A 17,675-nucleotide genomic window follows, 5' to 3' on the forward strand; every position below is an offset into this window, starting at 1 on the left:
GAGGCTACTTTTTTCGGCCAGCCTGGAAGCTGACATCAAAACAAGGTTTCACTTTCAGTATAGATAGACACGTCTTATGGTTCACAATTACATTTAACATCTTATATTCTCAATATGTTTTAACTAGTCTGCTTTGCCCCCTGTGTGTGTGGGACATTTCCGTTAGCGCTGTGCATCACAGCACTCTTGTTTTCAGCGAATGATGCACGGAGCTAAGAGTGTTTTCCGCCGAAGAAGGCGATGTGAGTGACACTTGTTTGCCCAAGAACACACGGCGCTCTGGCGAGAGTGTTGTTAGGTGTGTGTGCTGCACGTGAGGCACTGTAACACAGCTGTCAGCAGGTTAAAGCTGCAGGAGTTTTAGACAATGCAGTCGCTGCTGAAATTCCCTGAAATGTCACGTTTCACTCTCAGCTTGTCTTGGGAAATATCTGCATGTGACTAATGATAACAAAAAAAAAATCATTATTGTCATCTTCAATAAAGGGTAAGACAACAGCTGCAAAATTTCCTCTTGTTCTTTAGCAGGAAAAACGATTTAATCATTTCACTGTTCAATGAAAACATGAGCATGCTCAGTGAGTGCTTTCATGCACAACAGTGAACACAATTGGGGATTAAAACGAAGAGTTTCTCAACGAGGCTGAATCAGAGGATCACAAGATACTGAAAAAGCTGAAAACTGATGTTGATGCTTCTGCATTAAAAGCATTTTGTGTAGTGGAAATCATTACTACTGTACAAGTATACCAGTGCATCATCCAAAAACGTTTTGACTATCATGTAAAGATAAAAAACAAACAAAACATTTTTAACATGAAGAGGAATAGTCCTTGAATCAAAATCTCTAATTGTCCTGCATGGATGCTGCATTCTCTGAGGTAAATAGTAGAAGTGTAAAAGCATCTCAGATGGTATAGGTTTGTAAATGCTTTTGTACATCACATGGATAACTTGAACATCTGAGACTTGGTGGTAGTGAATGTTACAAAGAGGTTTTGAAGCAACATATGCTGCCATTCAATTGTCTTTTTGAGATAAGGCCTTGTTTACATCCTCACTAAACCCCATTCTGCGGGTATTACAACAGCGTTGCTTCATATTAAGAGCAGCTATAACTACCTGTATACAGTCTAGGCCTGTCAGTTCTTTTTTCAAAAATTTATGAAACAAAAGACAGCGGATTCTTGGGCAGAAAATCCTTTAACAAGGAAGACTGGGGAAGATTTTGCTCTCTATAGGTGAACATTTGGTCTCATTGGTTCCCAAACCCTTACAGAGTGCTGTTAAGAGAAGAGGTGATGCAATGCAGTGGTAAACATACCATGCTTCTAACTGTTTTTTGTGTGTTGCTGGCATCAAATTCAACACGAGCACATTTTTTTTAAACAAAATGTTTCAACTTTAATATCTCATAGGCTCTCTTTATACAATTTTTATATTTTATACAATTCAATGTATTGGTTACATTATTTTTATTTATTTATTTAGGTTTGTAGTCATGGTCCTGGGAGGATTGTGGGAATGTCAACACCTGGTTTTGTTTGGTGAGTGTTTGCCAGTATAATTTGCAATAGCTGTGCATGCACTCAAGAAACCACCTGTGAAACTAAACTGACAACAGGTGTTCCTCAAGGAGTCAACACTGATGCCTAACCTGTCTTTCCCTGTGTTCGACAGCTGCCCCGGCCGCCAGGGTGGCGGTGGCTGGCTGGGGCGCGGGCTAGTAGGGACGGTTGGCATCCTTTGGCCTCTTCAGTTGCACCTTGAGTCTTTTCATGCCGATCTGGAAGCCATTCATTGACTGGATGGCAGCTTGGGCACTACCTGGGTTGTCGAAACTTACAAACCCTGGGGGAAAGGCCAAAAGAGAGAGAAAGAGAAAGGAGGAGATATTGTTATATGAAGAAGCAAGAGCAGTTTGGGACACTAAAAACATGGAATGTGAAGATGAGTTCATTAAGATCCAATAGTCATTTACAGGTGTGTATGATATGAAAACTGGAACGATAATGAAAACCTTTAATCAGCACATAAAACTAAAAAACAGTTACCATTCATGAAACAACTAGTTGTAAGCGTAAATCTAATATAGTGTGATTATTAAAAAAAAAGCACATTAAACTAACATCACACAGATGTGTAATAGTATGACAACAACAACAACAGGATTACAGGATAATGGGATTTTATAACTAAAACATCAATATGGTAGTGCAACATTTCAGTTTTGCTTTTTAACTTCCACTGTGATGTGGGGGGAAAAAAAGCATCAAATAACAAATTAAAACCCGCATCACAAAAACGCCAACATGAATTGAGGAAATACATTAATGCAGCGTATTAGTGAGAGAAAGCTAATTTGCAAATGGGTTGCACCTGATGGACTCTCCATAAAACATTCTCCACAATCCATTTATAATTTGCCACATAATTATGCGTTCGACTACGCTGCACTGTCAGCAGCATGACGTGAGATGGCAGTTTTCTGTCTTTGCACGGCAGACTAACTGTGGGATTCTGAAGTTACGTTCTTGGCATGCATCCCTTTTTTTTTGTTTTTAGCTGAAAGGAAGCTATAGTCAGGGGCATGCGACTGAAAAACCCACATTTGTATTATACAAAATGTCACGAAGAGCACAGTCGTAATCGAAAGATAAAACGGGCCGCTGAGTTCTCAGATCTCAGCTGTCTGTAACGCTTGGAAAAGGAAAACAAAATATCCAAAGTATCCACTCTTTCTTATTAGTAACAGCACACCTGCAGAGAAACGATCTGCTCTTTTGTTCATCTTTTTAAAGGGAGAGGTGTCAAGAGGTTTGGGGGTAGGGAAGGCGTGGGGGTGGGAAGGGAGTATTGACTGCAGTGCAAAAAAAGGGTGATTAGGAAAAAAAAAGAATAATAATAATCAGGAATAAATAACCAATAATCGTTTGGTTTTGTTCATTTTTACCCACCAAAGCATTTACTTTGGTTTGTCGCCCGATCCACAAACACTTTGGAGGAGATGACATTACCGAATGGCAGGAACATCTGCATCAGCTCTCCATCTCCAAACTCCTGAGGGAGGTGGTAGATGAACAGGTTGCAGCCTTCCGGTCCTGCATGGAAAGAAACGGAGAAAGGCGAGAGAAGAGAGGGGGAGGGAGAGAGAGAGAGATAAAAAGGCAAAGGTCAGAGAAAAGGGTCAAGGAAAGAGACGGGGAGTAAGAATGGGAAAGGCAGACCACGAGAGGAGAAAACTCTGTGATGACAGTAAGAAATTATTTAAAGTGTAAAGTAAAAGATAAAGAGGGTAGAAGAGCACATTGTTAGTCAAAGTGGGCTAAAAGGCAGTGAAAGTCAGTTGCCTCTGACAGCTTCTTATAAATGATGTATAAACTCAATTTTCTGCCAAAAATAGAATAATGTTGGTTATTTTAGAAAAGACCTACATTTTTTTTTAACATAAGCTCTCACAGAAACCAATCAAGATGAACATTTCAACATTTGATTGCGTAATTTCATCAGTTTTCTTTGTTTTCTAGCTGTGTCGGTCCTATGTGGTAGTTAATCTCGCATGTTTGGATTGTTGTTTTGACTAAACTAGAATTTAAAATGCATCAGAGTGAAAAACACAAAATAAATGTTCCAGTTTTCTGCATCAGACCATCTTTATGCCCAGTTTCACATTAAAATTTTTTTTCCTTAAATGTGTTTCTTAATATTTGCCTAGTTTTAAGGTTCCAGAGTTGCAAAAATGAAACACGAATAAAACCCATAAAAAGTGTAGAGCAGTTTTCTCCAAGGCTTCAGTCACAGTTGAATGGTAACCTTAAGTTGTCAGGTGATTGCTGAATGTTAAGTATCATGAAAACTAACAACCTTCATACTGATAATTTTATGGCACCCCTTACTATATGACTCCCAAATGCTTAAAATATGGCCTCTGGGTTGCCACAGCTGTGAAATCATCTGCAATTTTTATCTTAACTTCCACAAGAGGGCAGTAAGGTCCCAGGCATGGGTGTTGAGCTTGGCGGTCATTCGGTTCATGAGAAGGCTTACAGCTGAGTTTGAGATGCTCAGTAATATTCTTCTTTTTCTTTTTCTTTGACTCATTCTCAACTCTGTCCTCTGTTTTTTTTTATATTACCGAACCAAAAAGCACCAATAATAAAAAAGCTGTTTTGTATCAGGTAAACAAAAACACCCCAAAACACTGCTGAATATTTGTACTTTTCGTAAAAACTGACTGGCAACATTTCAAATCACCCCGCCAGCGTGTATGAGTATTTCAGGAGCATGCCGTGCGTGAGCGTTACCTTCTCGCTGCTGCTGTGGGATGATAGGTGGAGGGTGGGGGAAGGCTTGGCTGATCTGGCCGTATGCAGCGGGGTAGGCTGCTGACACACACAAACACACACCGCGGATCAGATAACAGTCATGACTAGAGCGCACACTTGTATACATATAAACAATGTGATATATGCAGGGGCACAGCAGGCAATCGATCAGATAGCGCACAATAGAGTCTAACGTGTTGCACACCCGACGCGGTGCAGAGAACAAACTGATGGAGTGAGACTGAAACACTTAATGTTACAATATCAAAATTTTAATTTCGAACAAAGGTATGCTTATCCTTGTCCTGTTTTCCGTAGTCTGGCCTCCCTTCCTACTGCGCACACACACACACACACACACACACACACACACACACACACACACACACACACACACGCATACATATGCAGACACACATATCATTGGTGCAGTGAGAGTGACAGACAGACCTGCATACTGCTGGACCCCTGTGTAAGCCTGCTGGAGAGGATCAGCTGCAGTGGGACTTTGAGCTGCTTCAACAGAGACACAGAGAAGAGAAGAAAAAAGAGGAGGAGGTGGTGGTGGTGGGGGAGCACAGATGGATGGAGGTGTGTGTGTAGGGGGAGCGAGACAGAGGGAGAATGTAGATGGAGGAGAGGGCACGGAGGAAGGAGAGAGTAATATATAGCAGGGATGAGAAGGAGGAGAGCGATGGAGAGAAGAAAAAGCAGAAAGGTTAGCGAGCCGAACAGCGTGGAGTCAACTCACTTCACTTCGGTGTGTGAGGAACTGAATTCTGAACCTCTCCCTTCTCTTTTTCCAGACCCTTATACTTAAAAGTTTCCCCCAAAGCATTTCAAAAGTTTTCTTCTTCTTCTTTTTTTAAGAAAAGCAGGAAAGCAAAACTTTGATAAACCACAGTTAAGACCAACACACACACACACAAAACAAAAAAGAAAACAACCAACAACACATGGCTCCACTGTCACCACAACAAAGAAAAAAATGTACCTAAACTTGTGCCTATCACAGAAAACCTAAAAAAAAAAACAAGAAACACATTTATTTTTTACATGTACAACAACAGGACGAGCACAACGCACGTAACAGTGGATACGCCTGCTGCTTTCACTTCACATGTTCACAGATCTACAGCAAACTCTCCCTGCATCTGAACTACCGCCGGCACTGTGCCGCACCTTAATGCTACACACCCGTGCGTACAACGCATGCACAATAAATACACCACTGAGAACACACACACACACATATACACACACACACACACACTGATAAACATGTACACACTGATAACGCCAGTATCCTTTAAAACCAAAGTAACACCGAGCACGCTGTGGACTAACAGTAACACTGGAAAAACAGCAACAGATAGCCAGAAGAAAAGAAGAAGAGTTATGGGCTCAAAGAACCTTTAAAAAAAAAAAAAAAAACCAGGTGAAATCCTGTTCAAAAATAATTCAGCTGTCTGTGTTATTATCATCCTTTGTAACACTGTGATACATTTTGCCAGGGGAATTGCAAGTTTGTGAATGTAGCAGCCACAGGGATAGGTTTATTCTAACAAGATGATTTGTATTTGTATACACTGCAAAGAACTTTTCTTTATGACAGTGTCTGGAAACACGAAGTCAGAGTCTTTTTCAGAGCATATTACAGAGCAGAAAATATTTCAGATATTTGAAGCAATATAAATCTTTACTGTTCACTCACAAACTTGAATTTTCCCTCTTTCTTTCCTTCTTTTTAAAATGTTTTAAATGTAAAAAGAAAGAATGTTTGGTCCCAATGGCTTTGAAATGATATCTTCCTGTCCCTGAGCTCAGAAAGAAAAGGGATGAGGGATGAGGGTGGGAGGGAAAGAGCGCTACCTTCGGAGAGAGATGAGAGGAAGCAGCCACCCTGAACCCCAAAACAACTCCGCGGAGCCACGCCCAAGCCGTTTTTCTCTGAGTCCTCTCTAAAAACCACCTCCTGCAACACTGGGGAGACAAGACAACCAAACACATCCAATAAGGTACTAACCACGGCTCATGACACAAGCGCATAGTTAGACTCCGGCAGCCCGAACGCCTTTGCCAAACGATAATCGCCTCAACTTGCTTGCTTTCTGTGGACTACATTCGTCTGGCCTCACCCCCCATGAACATGCTTAAAGGCTATCCTAGTGTGTAAGCCAACATCATGCACGCTTTTCCTGTTGATGGCTGCTTTACAGTGGACGTGTGTCTACATTGAAAAAAATCATACTTTAACATTTGAATTTTTGTGTGTGTGTGTGTGTGTGCGTTTGTCTCTGAGATGATCATATTTACCAGGATAATGGTGTATCCCGTTGGTAAAAACTGCTTCTGCGGGGGGCTGTCCATTTGCCTGCGGGGGCGGCATGCCAGTAAAACCATTTACACTAATTGGAGATGGGATGCTGGTCACTGTGGGGGCGCTGATGCCTGGTGGAGTACTGCCACCTGCAGCCATGGGGCAGACAGACAGAGACAGAGAGAAACAATGCAATTTTTCCACCCCGAGGACATTATGGAAAAGTTTTACTTTGACTGGCCACCTAGTAACTCTTGCAAATGTCAGGAGGGCCGGTCCAGTGGGCCGGTGAAGACACTAAATGTCAGGGCTGATTTCTTGTCCAAGTATGGCCCTTACAGTGAAACAACAGCCATTAGATGTGACCCTCAGACGTATTTTCTGAGACTAGTGAATACTGTGTTGATATCAAATGATTGCTAATTATGTGTTCCCAGAATGATCTTCTTTTACATTCCTTGGGTGTATCCAGAAACATGCATTTTCTTCCTTTCGGCTGTATCTTATTTCCACTGCAGTCTTAGAGTCGGGTCTTAAAAGAATAAACTATTTTTAGTCATTAATATTACACTTTATTAAACAGCTGGTGCTGCTGTTTTCAAAAGGATCTCATACTTATATTCGATTTTCCACATCTTATTTTAATGTCTTCGCTTTAGACGGCATGATGGAAGTGAATAAACAAAAAAAAATCCTTTTATCCAGACTGTTGTGTCATGCAGTGCAGATATATTATGTTGTAGGGCCATGTTAACACTTCAGTCAGCCAATTTATGGATTGCATTTATATAGCGCTTTTCAAGGAAAGCCATATCGTGCCATCGGCCCCTCTGGCCAACACCAGTAGGCGGTAGGGTAAAGTGTCTTGCCCAAGGACACAACGACCAGGACAGAGAACCCAGGGATCGAACCAGCGACCTTCCGGTTGCAGATGCGCTTCCCAACCCCCTGAGCCAGTTTTAGTGTTTGAGTAAATCTGTAACCACAGTAACCAGGTGTTTAGACTAAAGAATCAACCTGATGTATTTCTTTGATGGATATGGTTATTCAATTTTATTGATTTATTTTATGTTGTATGTACTTAACCTTAAGATGACCTTTATGACCTGTAAAGACTTTTATGAGCACTCAGTAGCACTGAGTGCTCATAAAAGTCAAAAGTCTCATGTGCACAGATGGAAGGTTTAGGGTTTCAGATTTGGGTTCTTGGCTTCCAGTGACACCAGATTGTCTGCTGTCAGCCCCCCTCTGGAACATTAATGCTAGCTTGTGCTCATGTATATTTATGTATAGAAGTATAATCCACAATGCATGCACTGTGGTAGATGCACTTTCTGAAAAAACTCTGATAGGTACTTTAACAATTGACCTTAAACCAGTTACCTGACGTGGGAGTCAGCGGTGCTCCGGGGAGGCCATTGATGGTGGCCATGTGCTGCATCTGGGCAGCAGCAAAGGCTGCCATTGGACTGAGGTAGCCTCCTTGGCCTACAGATGCCATCAGTGCTGCTTGCTGCTGCACCTTCAGGTGGTGAAGAAGAAGGGAAAGCAGAAAGTAATAAAAGTAAAGACCTGTGAGTCTGAGCTAAGCAAAGCAAGACAAAAAAAGCATAAGAAGTAGAGCTATAGCAGAAATGCTGCTACAGAGATGGGAAACAGCATATTAGGAGGTGAAAACCATGTATTAAACTTTATAGAACATCTATCCTTTAATTTTTTTTTTTTTAAATTAACATTTGACTTGATGACTTTTGCTTCTTCTTTTGCCTTTTCAAATTTAAATTTGAGCTAAGCTCGAGCGCTCTGTTTAATCTCTGTGGCTCACTGAATAAATAACTGTGGATAAAAAAAGGAGTTCTGTGGGGCATCTTGCCTGAGCGTAGGCTCCATAGGCTCCAAACTGCAGGGCCATAGGGTTGAAGATGCCCATCTGACCAGCCATCTGCTGCATGCGGCGTATGGTGCGCTCCTTATCCGTGTCGGCGAACTTTACCACCAGACTGGATGAGGCCCCCTGTGCACCCACCCATCCACCCACACACATACACACACACACACACACGCCAGGAAGTACATGTTAATGTGGTTCGATAGACGTCTGACATAAGCTTGCATTAGCACACATACACACATACTGTTTTAAATCTCTGGCCAAGGCAATGGCCCCCAGAGCTTTAACTGGTGCCCATTTTCCCCAAAAAGTCCTGATGGGTTATAACTAAAAGGGACATTCCATGTTAAGTCAACCTTACATTCTCATGTAATTTTTTTACATTTTCATAATTTCCTGTTGCAAGGCTTCCGTTATGAATATATTCCAATTATTAGAGCAATTTAAATATTTATGAAAAAAGTGCCACTTTTACAGAAGGGCAAAATCGTACTTTTTTGCCTAAATCATAACTCACAAGTTGAGTGGTTTCACAAAGCTGCTCAGCAATACTTTATCTCCACCATTGTGCTTGTGGGAACAGCTGGATAATTTGTGTGGAATCTGCCAGATTTGGGAGTATTCTATGGGATTTTTGTCAGATACAGCAACAAACACAAAACAACAAAAAAGCAAAACATCAAGACAGATCTTGACTATTTTCCCCTGAAACCTGTAAAAAAATATTACCAGTACTAAATACATACATGTACATGTGCAGGTGAACACATCGCTATGCACTCTGAATTTGGCTCATGTAAACAAATTCTTTTTCATAGCTCTTAGTTTTGACTGTCCAATCAAACAAACGTTTTCATCAGTGGTAGGCAATGTGAGCTCACTCTCATTGCACTGTAAGCTATAGAGATATAACAGGTACAATGAATAAAATATGAACAATGTGAAAATGTAATTGGTGCTTCAGATAAATTCAGAAATGCCTGTTGGACTCCTTTAATGAGCCACTCTTCAAACTTTTACTGCCAGCCCATTGCAGGTTGTAGGTACTATTGTAGCTGATGTAATGCAGCACAGTAAGCTGCAATGTAAAATATCTTCCTAGTGTACGAAACACCACATATGCAAATTACCCATATAAATGCACCGTATCCATGAAGAATGTTTAAGATTTCAGATGCTAATAAGATCCAAATGGTTTATTCGAGGGCTACATGCCTTAGTTTGTTTATTTTGCTTGCACTGGAGGTTCAAGGTAGCGAACTGACCAGAGGATGTGTACACTGTCGACATCAGGGGATGGATACGCTCAGTAACAATACTCAAGAGGGCTCTGGCATTTAAACAATGCACAGTTTGTACTAAGGGACCCAAAGCGTCCCGAGAAATTGAGCCTGTGTGATTTATAGCCTCAGTTTTCTATTCTTAGCTGACAGGGGTGGCACCTGGTGTGGTCTTCTTCTGCTGCTGCTGTAGACCCACCTGCTTTGCGGTTCAACATGTTCTGCATTCAGAGATGCTCTCTGAGTTACTGTTGCCTTTTCAGCTCGTAGCACTCTGGCCATTTTCCCTTGACCTCTGACATCAGTACTGGATATTTTCCCTTTTTCCAGACCATTCTCTTTAAACTCTAGAGATGATTGTGCTGGAAAATCCCAGCAGATCAGCAGTTTCTTCAAAGTTCAAAGCAATTGATAATTATTTAAATGTGCTGCCTTTGTAAATTTAGTGAAAAATGTAACTACATCTGTCCCAGGCTGAACTTTTTTTTAAATATGTGAATGTTTAGCAGTTTTTAGCAGCTATTTCTTTTTAAACAGCAGAACAGGATGACAGATAAAAACTGCTGCAAAAAACAAAAATAACAACTGTGCCTACCAAAATTATAGGTATACAACATTTCCCAGTAGTCCTAATCCACTGACTATAATTTAAGCAAATATTGTGCATATGATCACCTCTTCTTTAGAGGACGCTGTAACTTGAAAAATATTTCCTCTATGGGTCTAATATTTGAGAAATCTCATGACATAGATTCATAGATTCATCTTTCAACCCAGGAAAAAAAAAGTGTAAAAAATGGCTCAACTGAGATGGAAAGATCGAATAGCCCTAAGGACAAATTTCCTCACTGGGACTGATAAACTCCAGCCCGAGTTAAATTTATAAGGAATATAAGCAGTATTTGAGTCATCTCCCTGTGTGACTCACCTCTCTCACACACCTACATGCACGCACGCAGTTACTCACAGGCATTGTCTGGCTCCCGTGTAGTGCACCGATGGCTGCCTGAGCTTCAGCATGAGAGGAGTATTTTACAAACGCACAGCCTTAAAGAGAACGAGAGAGAGGAGAACCTGAGTAAGGGGATAATGAGATCGTGAGAACAAAGGGAAAAAAAAGTTTCCTGAGAAGTATATCATACAGTATCACAACAAAGCATTTATAGTAACAATACAACAAGCAGACAGTCCCCCCCCCCCTCCTTTTTTCCCCACCTGGGATAAATTTTCTACAGTAACAAATATTTAGTGAAGAAAGCCTCCTTTGCTGCGGATTGCTACATCAATGTTGATCGAAGCTCAGCAGACTAAATGTGCCAATCTGGCGTCATTAACGACTTCGAGGATACAGCGTTTTGGTGTCGCTTACTATTGACAAGCGCCGTTGATAAATTTGAGTGATCAAGTTCTCAGTAATTATTGAGCTAAAGCCCACTTAGCTGAGTAAGCTGGCTGATGAAGCCTTGTTAATGGAGCTTCACGGAGGAATCAGAATGATCAAGCCCACTGTAATCATCAGGCTTAGTTATCATCGAGTTTCATTGATTAGCTGCTAAGCCCACTGATGAACTTCATGCGGTGAACTTGTGTAGCACTCTGACAACATTTAAAAAGGGGCATTTTTCTGGCATGACATGAAGCCCGATGGTTAATAAGGAGGGTGACTTATTTTTTTTTTCTTTATCAGAGCCTTGTAGGTTGACTCACGAGGTTAATGGGGTTCATCTGTAAAGAGCTGCTGGTTTGTATCTCTCGTCCCTTTGGGCGAAAGCTTTCAAATGGCATTTACTGTTGAAATTTACTGAATCTCCGGTATTCTTATGTAACGACTCCTCTGATGATTGTGAAATAGCCCGCTTTGACATCACTCAGCGCGGAGTGTTTTAAGAAGAACTTTGCAAAGTCACCAACTTTGAAAGGCCAAATCATTTCTGTGCAGTAGCCTGTGAAAAAAGTCTGCCGGCTCAAAGTCATAAACAGCTATAAACTCACCTTTGCTGTTTCCGTCGGGACCTCTGAGGATGGTGCATTCCTCGATGCTGCCGAAGGACTCGAAAAGGCGCCGCACATCATCTTCTGACTGTTGCTTGTTGAGCATGCCCACAAAAAGCTTTCTGTCTTCTAAAAGGAAAAAGGAATAGGTCACGATCAGGAGATCAGGAGATCAGGAGATGCTTCTACAAAGAGACGTGCTGTGTCGCTTAGACGGAGGCATTTTTGCTAAGCTTTAGATACACAAGCACCAGGTCAAATATCAGATGCAGTTTTGTTTTGTGATATAGTCAATTGCAACAATTTTCAAACTTGAAAATCTGCTTGATTAAGTTTCATTAGAAATTCAACTTTATTTGTGTTAAAAACAACTGAGTTGAAGCTACACGCCAAAAAGAGAAAGTTATAGTAGAATAACAGTTCACAAAAAGTTCATAATGCTAGAAAAAATAATTATGTAATGTAATCTAATGCTGCAGTCCTAGTGTATTTCTAATTCAATGCTGTTCCTGAGCTGAAAGTCTGTAATGTGCATTTTAAATGGACTAGCTGGTTGGTGTATTATGTTATTATTTAGTATGCAGTCTATTTGAGGTGCACAGCTGTTTCTGCATATTCACTTTAAAATGTATTAATACTGTTTACTGTTTAACCAGCTGCCCATTGCATATTTGCAGGGCACCATAATCAAGGCGAGGAAGCCCTTTTCTGTGGAGTCTCTGTCCTTTGGGAATATGACTACCCCATGGCACAGTATGTCTGATGCTAACAACAATGTTCTCTCTCATCACATTCAGTGCAGCTTGCGTGACACATGCAGTGTCTGTGGTAAATGTTTGCCACTGTATAAGTTGGCTATGCTGCTGGTTTCACGTGTCACGCCCCCTCTGCAACCTCAACTCCTTATGCAGCGGTAGCGCGAAAGTTTCTGTTGCCCTGGATTTAATTGTCTATACCTGACAAGGTGTGGCAGGGAGACCAGACACTGTCATGCTCTCTCTTGGGTGTTGGTGTCGTTTTTAGCTAAAAATATTTAGTAAATTAAAATAAAGCCCATGTTTCTAAAAAAGAAAAAAAAAGCAGTGTGGAGTCAATCTCCGATTTATGTTGGAGCTTATGAGCCAGGTCATAAAAGATGCCAAGGAAAGATGTTCTCCAAGTTTTATGAACGCTGTTGCTAGGTAATATTTTCCCTACATTTATACTGAGAAAATAAGCTATTTTCTGCTCTGTATCTTTTTTTATATTTCTGGACTTCATCTGTTTCATCTTGCTTTGCACTTCCTTGACAAAAACAGGTAGTGCAAATAACACTAAACAGAATATGGAGTATTAATAGCTATGATGTTATGTAGAAGATGTCTTTGTAGAGAGATTATCTTCTTCTTCTTTTGGCTGTTCCTTCCTTCCTACCTCCGTCTCATCCTATCCCTAGCATCCTCCTGTGCCACACCAACCCACTTCACGTCCTCCTTCACCATATCTATGAACCTCATCTGAGGGCTTCCTCTTTTCCTCCTGCCTGGCAGCTTCATCTTTAACATCCCTTATGTTGCGATGATGAGATATTTGACTAAAGTTACTTTCATATAATACCACTTTGTACCTCAAGAAGGGATAGTGAGTCAGTGTAGCAGCAATTCCCTCACTCAAGCGTGAGAAGAAATAGTGCTGCCCAGAGATTTGGTGGGTTTTTTTTAAAATTTCATTCAGCAGGAAAAACAGTCAGGGAATGAAACTGTAAACATAACTCTGGCAGAGTGACAGTTGAGAGAAGATTAACAGGAGTTACCAAGCGAGCTGGCCAGCTAGTCCAGCTTATGCTTCCTCTCACACTGCCCAGGCCACCAGTATTAAGAGATGATGGGGACTTGTAACGAGCAACGGGCGTACAGCAGATCATCACGGAGGCTGGTTGCAGAGCTTTTATGGTTTTGTGTTTTCTCATTACTTGTTTTTGTTTTCAATTCGGTTTAGTTTCACTTGGTTTCCAGAATGGCTTTGCTTTAGTTTAGTGTTCATTAGTTGTAGTCTTTGTTAATTATTTTCATACAGACGGTATTTGTCAGGGGGAAGAATTGGAAAATAAAAGCAAAGATGTTTTCATGCATAAATGCTTAGTAAAGAGGGTCCGACGCAAGTTCAGAAAATCATTTCAGCTAGTCTTGTTTTATTTTTGTTGGTTTTTGGTTAGTTTTTGAATGATTTCTATGCTGTAGCAATGTCTCACAAAGGCAAACCAGCACTGCTGAGACATCCATATGACATGGAAATAAAAGAAAGCAATACGAAGCACCACTCAGGATTCTGAGCAGTCACTGCTTTCTACTGTGAAGCAACAGTGGTCTCTTCTAGAGCGAGGTATTTGTGGCAAATTAAATGGTTTTGTTTATTTATTTATGACTGCCTCCTGCACCCCATCCACCAGGAGTCATACTCTTCAGTTCCATTGTGGAAGGAAATTTCACCAAGTCCCTCGGTCCTCCCGAGGATTCCACAACATGTCGTAATTTTCAAACCAGAATATGAATGATCTGAAAAATCTACCATGTTGAATGTTATTTGTGCAGATTCTACAGAAAATAAGCCACCAAGTGATAATCATCTTGTATTAAATGTTATGTGTAAATAAATGTGAATGCATAATGTGTGGTGAGACAACATCCTGTAAGCAGCATCCTAGTAGCTGTTTCATCAGATGTTTTTGTCAGATATGAAATGGCACGACAAGATAGAAACTCACAATGACAGTGTGACAATGCATGGGTCTTGCTTGTCACATCAGTCTGACATTTTTTTCCCCCATTGAATCAGTCATTTAAAATTACAACCTATAGGCAAGGAAGTGCGCCTGTCACAGGTGTCAGATATGAGAGAAGGCAGCTGTGTGGGTGTGCCTTTCCTCAGGTCAGAACATGATTAAAATTTAACTAAGGTCAGTTCCCTAGTCTTGCCAGTGAACTTTTCCTTCCCCCCCCCCCTCCCCCCCAAAGAACAACATATGTATTGTCATTATTATTATACAGAAGTAGGAAGTAATATGCATAAGTCAAAGATTATGCTGAATCCAGGAGACAGCTGTATGAATGTGGGAGGCTATGCGCATATTTTTCCCATGGCTAAAGAAAAGCTTTGCTAAGACCTTCGAAGCAGCATACCTACTTTCTGTATAAGGTTACAGCAGGTAAAGCGTCAGGAAAAATACTTTATCATTTCTCACGGCCAACACCTAATGCATTTATGGGTCTAATTCTCATTTATGAGCACGTAGCAATAATCCATTTGCATATATTAACTGCTGGCCTCTTCTTTGGCAAAAAGCCTCCACCATATTTATGCCCAAAATGCTGACGTGAAGTAACTTGATTACATGTAAAACTTACACGTAATTTTGGTACAAAACATTAAATTTAATGCAACTGGTGAAATTAAATGTATTTGATTGGTATACACTGAGTTTATACTAAACTATGTTTTTCAATGATTAGTTTGATTGAATTTGAGTTAAAAAACATTTGATTTTATATATTTCAGTTGCATTTTACTCAAAATTATTGTGTCATGTTAATGAGGGCCAGCACTCTTTTTTTTTTTTAGTGAAGTAACTCATAATTAAAACCTAATTTCTTTCTTTTTCACTGCCAATTTTTTCACATATAAACTTACAGGCTGTCAAATACATTGTAGAACGTTATAATTGGATACAAATCGGTCATTCAGGGTCTCTAATAAAATATGGACAGACCAAGGTTCGGCATCAGTTCATTAGTGTCAGCGTTAGTCGAGTCACTCAATGAGTGGTCGAGGAGAATTGTGAAGCTGAGAGCGAAAGTGTGCTGGAAGCGAAAGCAGCAGATGTGTCGATGTGCACGGCTGTCATCAGTTCCCGCGTCGCAAAGAATCTGAGCTTTGTGGAAAAAAGGGGGTGTATACGTTCGGAAACTAATGAGCCTCAGTGCAATTGAGGCTCTGAATGTGCTCTGCAAATTAATGTGTGTCTAGGTGTGGGTATCTGCGGGCGCCCGTGTGTGCGTGCATGCGTGTTGAGGGTCCGTTCCCCGCTGCTTGTGCCTGACAGGGTGTCCTTGCCAAGTCAACAAGACTAATCTGCGCTCTGGCCTTGCACCGGGGGAGGGGGCAGGGTGGGATGGTGAGTGTTTACAAGAATGTAGCGCATATCAGACACACATATGCACAGGCACGCACTCGCAAATCTTGAAATGTTTGCACCCCCACACCCTCCTCCTCCTCACATCTTCTCAGACACATACACATTCATAGTACACACCTCAATGGTGCCCAACAATTCACCAGGGAAGCCACCAATAAACATTACATCTTTCTTTGTGAAAGGACTTACACACACACGCACACACACTCATATTCAGCAAGAGAGCAAATCAATATACACCAGAGTCTCAATAACGATGTAAAGCCCCCCCTCTCTCTCACGCACACAGACAGTACATGACAGTGGCTCTCCCCGATCTCCCACTACAGTAATATTTAGTTGGCTCGAGTTGTACCAGGATACATAAAAAGTATTAGTTTCCAATTTCATTATTGATTTTTGCCACACTTAACAGTACTCCTTTTTTTTATCACTTGCGCAGACCCATCTTCACTAAATCAGTTTTCACACATGAACTCAGGGTCAGGGTAATCAGGTGTCCCCAGTTATCCTTTCTCACACACGTAGCGCACTGTAGCAGATGGCCAGCGTTATCTGCAGACTCAGTACTGGAAATACTGTTTGGTTTAGGTGAGGGAGATGTCTGACTAGAGCAAGCACAGAGCAGGATATAGGACACTCACTTGCTAGCTGTGAATTTGTTGGACAAAGCTGTTTTTTTTCAAGATCAAGGCACATTAGTGCACCTGGTCATCAGGCGGTCTTTGTACTTGGAAGCTGGCAAGTTAAAGGTCTCTTAATGTCAGAACTGACTGTGTGGCACGTTTTCATTCTCACGAAGCTCGATCAGAGAAGTTATGACTGAAAGTAGCTTCTCCTTATTTGTTAACAGTGGTGGAAAGCAATGTGCTTATTGAATCAAGTGCTGTACTTGAATCTCATTTACTTTAATATTTTTCAGTTTTTGCTATCTTATTGTTAAAGTAATTTAAAGATGAAATATTGTATTACTTACTCCAGTGCATCTAGTTTTATTTTATTAGAAAGCCATAGTCTTCAAGTTTCAATCTTGCATTTAAACTTATGACAAGCATTTAAAATCCAGAGCATTAAATCAGTGGGTCGAAACCTGTTGGCTTCTGGCACTGTTACAATAAGAAGCGCCTAGTTGGTGATCCATGCCAGTTTTTTAGATGTGAAGTATTTGCTACTATTTTACCCTGAAAAGGTAAAATAATAGTAAGTACGGTGGTGCAGTGGTGCACTGCTGCCTCACACCAAGAAGGTAGAAATCTGACCGAGATTTTTGTGTGAAGCTTGCATGTACTCTCCGTGTGGGTTCTTTCTGGGTGCACTGGCTAGTACTTAAGTGAATTGGTGATTCCTAAATTGCCTGTAGGTGTCTCACTGTGTTAGCCCTGTGACAGCAATCCGTCCAGGTTATACCCTGCCTCTCATCCTGCGGCACCACCAAGTGCTGTAACATCTTGTATCAACACTGGTTTTAGCTGAGTAATATCACACTGAAATGTATGTAACTGGGTTACAAGGGGCTAGAAGGTACCACCAGTACACTTTAAAACCAGTATATAAAAATTCAAATGCACAAATGTTAAGATTTTATTGATAACAGGTTACGATTATGTTATCAATATAATTGTTTTTGCCTTGTTTTTTGGCATACATTTGTTTTTTTATTATCATCACCAGTTTCTGACCCCTTATTACCCCATTA

General features: G+C 40.9%; 1 protein-coding gene across 6 annotated transcripts in view; it reads right to left on the reverse strand.

Annotated features, from left to right (window-relative positions):
* Nucleotides 1-1,723: 1,723 nt before the first annotated feature.
* celf4 (CUGBP, Elav-like family member 4) overlaps nt 1,724-17,675 on the reverse strand; it is an 89,281-nt gene continuing 73,329 nt past the window's right edge. Inside the window, exons 4-13 of one of the 6 annotated variants that reach the window (XM_085353901.1) lie at nt 11,809-11,937; nt 10,784-10,863; nt 8,519-8,659; nt 8,029-8,167; nt 6,642-6,794; nt 6,198-6,308; nt 4,776-4,838; nt 4,305-4,385; nt 3,018-3,101; nt 1,724-1,851 (exon numbers count right to left, since the gene is read on the reverse strand). In XM_085353901.1, the coding sequence (XP_085210027.1) occupies nt 1,724-1,851; nt 3,018-3,101; nt 4,305-4,385; nt 4,776-4,838; nt 6,198-6,308; nt 6,642-6,794; nt 8,029-8,167; nt 8,519-8,659; nt 10,784-10,863; nt 11,809-11,937 (1,109 nt within the window). Of the gene's footprint in view, nt 1,852-2,957; nt 3,102-4,304; nt 4,386-4,775; nt 4,842-6,197; nt 6,309-6,641; nt 6,876-8,028; nt 8,168-8,470; nt 8,660-10,783; nt 10,864-11,808; nt 11,938-17,675 lie in introns of all 6 variants that reach the window. The other 5 variants (XM_085353900.1, XM_085353906.1, XM_085353904.1 and 2 more) reach the window with 5 other exon arrangements.

The sequence above is a fragment of the Diplotaxodon limnothrissa genome, linkage group LG5 (assembly GCF_057381915.1).
Source record: "Diplotaxodon limnothrissa isolate DT_005_m linkage group LG5, D_limnothrissa_male_GT1.1, whole genome shotgun sequence".
Classification (NCBI taxonomy): domain Eukaryota; kingdom Metazoa; phylum Chordata; class Actinopteri; order Cichliformes; family Cichlidae; genus Diplotaxodon; species Diplotaxodon limnothrissa.